General features: G+C 41.3%; 3 protein-coding genes across 3 annotated transcripts; 1 reads left to right on the forward strand and 2 right to left on the reverse strand.

The window, feature by feature from the left end:
* Window positions 1-640: 640 nt before the first annotated feature.
* On the reverse strand, window positions 641-1,482 carry LOC140923447 (uncharacterized). The gene has a single exon (XM_073373540.1). It carries the CDS (start codon window positions 1,400-1,402, stop codon window positions 668-670), a length of 735 nt encoding a protein of 244 aa, XP_073229641.1. The 5' UTR covers window positions 1,403-1,482; the 3' UTR covers window positions 641-667.
* A 1,195-nt stretch (window positions 1,483-2,677) lies between these two features.
* Window positions 2,678-3,526, forward strand: LOC140923448 (uncharacterized). The gene has a single exon (XM_073373542.1). It carries the CDS (start codon window positions 2,678-2,680, stop codon window positions 3,407-3,409), a length of 732 nt encoding a protein of 243 aa, XP_073229643.1. The 3' UTR covers window positions 3,410-3,526.
* A 177-nt stretch (window positions 3,527-3,703) lies between these two features.
* Window positions 3,704-4,783, reverse strand: LOC140923533 (uncharacterized). Its single transcript, XM_073373612.1, has one exon. The coding sequence runs from the start codon at window positions 4,781-4,783 to the stop codon at window positions 3,704-3,706; it is 1,080 nt and encodes a 359-aa protein (XP_073229713.1).
* Between the last annotated feature and the right edge of the window lie 1,831 nt (window positions 4,784-6,614).

The raw sequence follows: 6,614 nt of genomic DNA on the forward strand, positions 1-6,614 counted from the left end.
AAGACCGAGAGTGCGCTCTTCTGAGGGACCAGCTCCGGGGTCAGGAAAGACTCTGTAAGGTAAATACATGCATTAGTAATGTTTCAGCAAGTAATGTTCTAACTCGGTTCAATTCTTGTCGAGTCATTTTTCCATCTAAGACTGACAAATGAGAGCTTATTTTAGCGCTGGAAAATGCTGATGGCAATTTGTTTCTGTGTACATATGTAAATTATATTTTACCTCTTTGTTGTAGCTTACATCCTAAAGAGGCGTAAGCTACTATGCTATCCGTCTGAGCATAGTTAGTGGTCTGAGTGAGTGAGTGTTTGTAACAATAGAATCCGAGCCCACAACGACCTCTGTTGATTTTGACCCGATATTTCGCGATCTTAACTTTTGCTTTGGAACCTCGTCGATTGTTACTCGGAATTAGCACGTGATCAGACGAGAAATCTTCGATTTGCCATGTGCTCTCAAAGCTCTTGAGTGGTTTGAGACACCTTATACTGAGGATCACGCACAAGAGAGGTTACAATTAGAATAGGCCTTATCACAGTTTTTGTTTCGTTCATCACAGCATGGTTTCACTTGTGATAAAGAAATCTAACTGTTCTGTTGTTTTCCTGCATTAGCTGTTGTGACTTAGTTTAGTGGAGCCGGAGCTATGATATCTTCCGTTCCGGGTTTACAAAACTGTCTGATTTGTCTGATCTGTCTCATCTGTCTGAAAACTGTCAGTCAGTCCATCTGGATTTACTACGTCAGGAAGGATAGAAGGTGGCGGAAGAATAGCATTATTCTTCAACAACATAAACGACTGTTCTGGGCTAAAAACAAATTCTTTGTAGAAGACCTTGCCAGGGTTTTCATTTGAAAACCGAAAATGATGAAACTTTTTAATTTTCGGCAACTTTTTGAAGTACTGCCCGAGAAACGAACTCCAGTCGTACACAGGAACAATCACTCGCCCGTCGTGCGTGCCAACAAGTTGTGCTTTGCTAGTGCTGGAGGTCTCTACTAGTCGTGCAAATTCGTACAGCAACGAAACGTACGTGACTTTGAAGGCTTTCTTTATCAGTCCTAAAGAACGGTCCGGAGCAAACTTGGTGTAACCGGCAATAAGGAAAGAGTATGTGATGGAATGATGCAGTTCCATTAAAGTTCTCCACGCTAAGTACCACAAAAAGTAATTGTTTTTATTTTGACCCGAGCAGTTATCAGCATTAAGCTGTGCGTCTGTCTCTCCTAATCCATGGTGCTCAAAATAGTAGTGGACGTAACTGATTGTTGCGTTTGCCCCTTTCCCAGCAGAAGTGGCCTCATCTATGAGGAAATTGACTTGTCTTGGTAGGCCCTCGCACATAACTCCAAATATCCCACACTTCCGAGGAGTTTTGAAGTAGATTGGCCCAGGTTGCATGGGATTGCTGGGGATGTGGACCTGCTGGGCGTAATCAAAGGAATAGTGTACCGTGACATTTAAAGAGCAGGCTTCGTGGCTTTCACGGTCAAGTGCTGTTTCAGTGTCAATCGGTTTAAGAGCATTCTCAGAGTAGATACACGAGTTCCTATAGTATTCTCTTTCAGACCCGATTGCACTGTTACAGTTTTTCTTTACTTTGCAAAACAAACAGTCAACCGCGAGGTGACATAACTGTTGATATAAACCGCGCATTCTTGTTTTGCTTTTATGTAGCTTGTATAGTATCAACTATTTTTTCTAGGCTCGTGGTCATGATCCTATTCGTATTTCCCTTTTACTCATCACAGTCGTCATCAGAACGTTAACTCGGTCGGTCACTAGGGAGCTTACGAATCGACTACTTTCGCACGACGACGCCGTTGGATTGCGTGACATACCTACTGCGCATGCCTGTCTTGGCACTTGCCGGCGTCGAGCAAAAGTCAACGACGTTGGTAAGAGCGATTTTCCGGCGTCTTAAAGAAAGCAGGACGTGAGGTTAGTTTTCAAAGTTTTCTATCGATAATTCACGTGTTTTTGCCAGAAAAATCAAAGTATTATATTAGTAACATGTTCTTTACCAATGTCTTTGACTTTTTTTGTCTGTTTTCATTCAATTCTACCTTCTACAGCCATGGCAACTCATGAAGGCGCTGGCGAAGGCACGAAAAGGTATGAATGAAAAGTTGATTGCTATATGGACATCTTTCTTTTTAATCACACTGCACTGAAGTATAAGACATTTTCTGGTGCTCATTAAATTTGAAAGGACCGAAAAGTCGCGTATCTTTTTTTTTTGAGTTGTCACATCAACAGTAAGAAACAGAGCCGAGTTGGCTATAGCAAGTAAGTTTACATACTTCGCTGAACCAAAAAAAAAATTTCTTACCCCGCCAGCTTTCAAAACAATTTTAAAGTCAATGAAAAGTTTATTTTTTACTCCTTTTCTCTTGTTAAGAGGGATCTTATAGCTAGCTTGGTGTTGTAGAAACACGCAAACTTTCCTTGACTTACAGCTGTGCTTGCTTTTCTGCTCGCTGTGCGAACAGATTTTGTTGTTTTTCATTTTCCATTGTATTATTTTCTTAAGCTTGTGAGACAATCAACCAGCGAGTGTGATCTCATAGATAAATAGCTAGCGGAGAAACGTTACCTTAACAGTTAGCTTAGTAAGTTAGTGATTTAACTGTTCAGTAAATTATATTTATATATTTTTATAATTTTTTTCACAGAATGCCGAAAATGAAGTGGTCAGTTAAACATGACACCATATTTGGTCGCGAACTCCTTAGTTGGGAACTATGGAAGTACCTTTCAGGCACCAGAGAGCGGGGAAACTGTTTAGACGAAATATGCAAAATTCTGAATAACATCAAAGAGCCCCAATTTTGCGTTTCGCAAAAGGGTTTGAGGGACCGCTTGAAAATCCTGGAAAGGGATTCCAAGGCCAGGAAGAGAGAGGCCGAGAGGGGCTCGGGAATTTCCCCCGAATACCGAGAAATAGATCAAATAATGGAAGACTATATGGAGAGAAGAGAGGAGGAAGAGAAGACCAAGGAATCCCGCACTGATGTGGATCGAAACAAGGCAGATCAAGATAAAGCAGCAGGCGAGGAGATGAGGGAGAGAGCGATGGAGAGGCTAGCTCAGACTAAGAAGAGAAATGGCAAAGATGAACCACGAAAAAAGCGCCAAAAAAGTGGTGACACCCTTGACTATCTAAGGGAGGCAGCGGAGAGGGACTCTCAGTTAAGGCGAGATGAGCTGGACATGAAGAGGAGGCAAGACGAAGCTACAGCTGCTACCCAGCAAGCATTGTTCACTCAGCTGCGGGACCAGCAACAGTTACAGGTGCAGCAACAGCAACAGCAGCAACAGCAGTTTATGCATATGATGCAAATGATGCTTAACAGCCAGCAAGCGCAAACACAAGCAGTCATTGAACTCTTAAAAAAGGGACCGTAGTTATGATCGGAGTAGTTATAGTTCAGTTTTCTTGTAAACACGCAACTTATTTTTTCGTTGTTGTTTTTGGTTTTGTAATATAATACCATGAACAAGCAACCTTAGCCTTCGATGTTGATTTTCATCACTTTATTGTACGTACATGTTCTGGCACGCGTGTTAACACTACTATTGGCTTAACATGTGTTCTTTTTTGAACTTGAGTTCTATTGCATTTCAAATTAAACCTTCAAGCGACTAGAGTGTTTATGTTGTATAACTGGAGTATCGCAAGTGTATCTTGAGCACATTATATCAAATGAAGTATTCCTCTAGAGTTGGCGGATTAACACCAAAATACTCGGACGTAACAGAACCGTATAAAATGCTTCGTGCATTCTGCATTAACGCACATGTTACATACATCTTTCCTACAGCACTCAATCCGATTTTCAGATTCTTCTTAAAATCTAAGAACTTAAAATAATTGACAATATCCCCGAATATCCACTCGACGGAAGAGCGAACTGTGCTCATTGAGGTGTTAAAATCTTGTTGAGCTGGGGTCAGGACTGCCCCTTTATAGGGCCTTTGTAGGTGTGCACGTATCGGATAGGCGGGGTCACCGTACACGCAGAGGGGAAGGCCAGTTACGGGGCAGTTGGAAAACCTTTGCAGTTCCTGCAAGAATCCGGAGGCAGCTAGCATGAAACTGTCATGGCGTCTTCCCTCAACTGGGCCAAATAGATTCCCCACTAATCCATTAGGCAAAGCGACAGCCTGAAACTTAATAGAGTGGACACGTTTATGGCCATTGTAGATGGATCGCTGGTTTTCGTTAGGCCTACAAACTGGACGTACAGTTCCATCTATGAATCCCCAGCAGTTATCTAGGGCAGCTCCTGCCTGTTGGATAGCATCAGCATACTGGTGAAGCTTGGGAGGGGATAACAAATCATGATTATACCTTGTAAGCAGATGATGCCAGCGCTCATAAATCAAGTCCATTATGTGGTTATTTATGATAGAAATCTCAGGAACCGGTCTGGCAAAATGGTAAACCAAATCTCCGTATCGGCAAGGGTAGGCGTAGCGCTTAAGATACATGCATAATGCAGGTACCGAAGGTACTACTAAACCATTGTAAGTGGTTATCTCGTCAGGTAACTGCAGCTGTTCCGCAAGTTTATAAATGTCATCTCTGTAGAAACGAAACTCAACCTTGCATTCGTCGTTTGTTTTCTCGTCCAAATCGAACCTTTCGTAGTTCCAATACGGAAACTCTGGGTTTTTTGACTTACGAGCATCGTATAAAAGTACAAATTCTTGTTCTTTTAAAAGGTTGTTTCGATAAGCGTAAGCAATACAAGCTCTTGTTTCTCTGAAGTTAGGCATTTTGGTTTGAACAACCCGGCTTATGATCATGAAGTGATAAAAAACAAACTTCAGAAACGGCGGGAAAATTTGCAGCAAGCGCACCAAAGTCGTCGTCTTTACTTAAAATCGTAAATTCAAATTTCTAGATGACGGCGACGCAGGACTATGACATGGCCCAACGGCGTCGTCGTGCGAAAGTCGTCAGTTCGTAAGTTCCCTACTTTTAATCTTCAGACGCTCTCTCTTACTCTGTCTTTGGAAACAAGCACTGAACTAGCAGTATTATTTATTTATTAATCAAAATAATGAAGAATACGAATGTTTGCTTCTGAGTTCCTTTTTGACGTACGGGAAGTTTTTTTGACGCAAATCTGTTTATAAAACCTGAGGATACTTATTTACATATCAACGGATTTTCACAAGCGCTCTTAAAACTGCGTCAATCTCGTCTAACAATTAATGTTCCATGATGATGATAAAGCATATTAACAAGGCACATCATTTTCCGCCACAAGAAATTGAAATGCCCCTGGAAAACACAGAAACCATTTCGCTTTCCACGTACCAAGGGCGTCCAATATCAATTTTCGGAAAAACCATTTGAGATCTAGGATTTTCGAAACATTTGACAATGAACTTATGTTATTTCATGGAGAGACCTATTTCTGCAGAACAGCAAGCCGATCTTTCAAAGACTTGTTTATTTGGATATTTGGAATACGACTTTAACCTCAACTGTTTGTGCTGTCTGAGGAAATTCTTTTGGTAGGGGGGAAATGACCACGGGGTGAAGTGACCGTGAACTGCCACAACCAGGAAAATTGTTTTGTAGTTGTTGCTTCTGTTTGATGGTATAATCAGTGCGAATAATTACTATTATTTACACGTACGATTTGCTATTGCGGATGACGAGAGCGTGTTGAATTTAAAAGACATAGAGTGGAGCAACGAAAACCTGCTAGAGATGTCCAGCTTGGAAGAAGAGAGCATTGAGCCGCCAAGGAAGGTAGCGCGGCCCGACAAGGTAGCTACCATCATGAAATCACTTGTAAATTCACCAGTTACCTGGCCTCTTAATATGTGTTTTCAAATGCTGCTACCGCAGTCCCACAGTCGTGACAATTAACAAAATAACTTTATATAAAAACCACGAATATACCTGATTCTTTCATCCACTGCGGGACTGGGGACCACAGTAGCACTTAAGTTTAGAGCTTTTTACTTCATTACTAATTCACTGACTACCGAACTACTGACAGTGGTAGCACTTCAGTTAAACACTTAGTACATATATGCAAAGTTGCTAGCCGACTGCTGACCACGGGCCACTAGAGCAGTAGGGAGGGTGTGAGTGGCCGGGTATTCTGAAGTTGCTCCAAGCCAGTTATCACCTTCAAGTAATCAATTTGAACATGCTCAATTAGACCGGTTTATATGCTACGTTTTGTCGACCCAATTTCCTTTCCCTTATTTGAAATACGACGATGAAAATCTCGCCGATTTTCGAAATCTATCGCACTGCAAATTTTCAAAAATCTAAAATATCGTTGTGCGGGACTAGTAAGTGAAGAAACATTTTTAATTAATGATTGATTACTTCATAGAGGTAAATTGCTAATAACCTGCAGGAAAAATAACGCCTAATCGCAGTTTCATTGAAAGAAGCTGTTTATACTGGGAATTGATCGCATTGCTGAATGAGAGTAAAATTGAAGCGACGTAGCTTTCTTACTAAATCGTAGCTTGGAATTTAGATAGATCAGGGGAAAGTGTAAGTTGTCGCAATCAATATGTAGGCAGGGAATAGTTTTGATAAACTTGTATCTTCTTGGAGTGGAAAAACCTTCGT

Source organism: Porites lutea, chromosome 13 (assembly GCF_958299795.1).
Source record: "Porites lutea chromosome 13, jaPorLute2.1, whole genome shotgun sequence".
Lineage (NCBI taxonomy): Eukaryota > Metazoa > Cnidaria > Anthozoa > Scleractinia > Poritidae > Porites > Porites lutea.

Coding starts and splice junctions, on each gene's coding strand:
- LOC140923447 (XM_073373540.1), bottom strand. CDS start 1,402: ATGCAACCTGGGCCAATCTACTTCAAAACTCCTCGGAAGTGTGGGATA.
- LOC140923448 (XM_073373542.1), top strand. CDS start 2,678: ATGCCGAAAATGAAGTGGTCAGTTAAACATGACACCATATTTGGTCGC.
- LOC140923533 (XM_073373612.1), bottom strand. CDS start 4,783: ATGCCTAACTTCAGAGAAACAAGAGCTTGTATTGCTTACGCTTATCGA.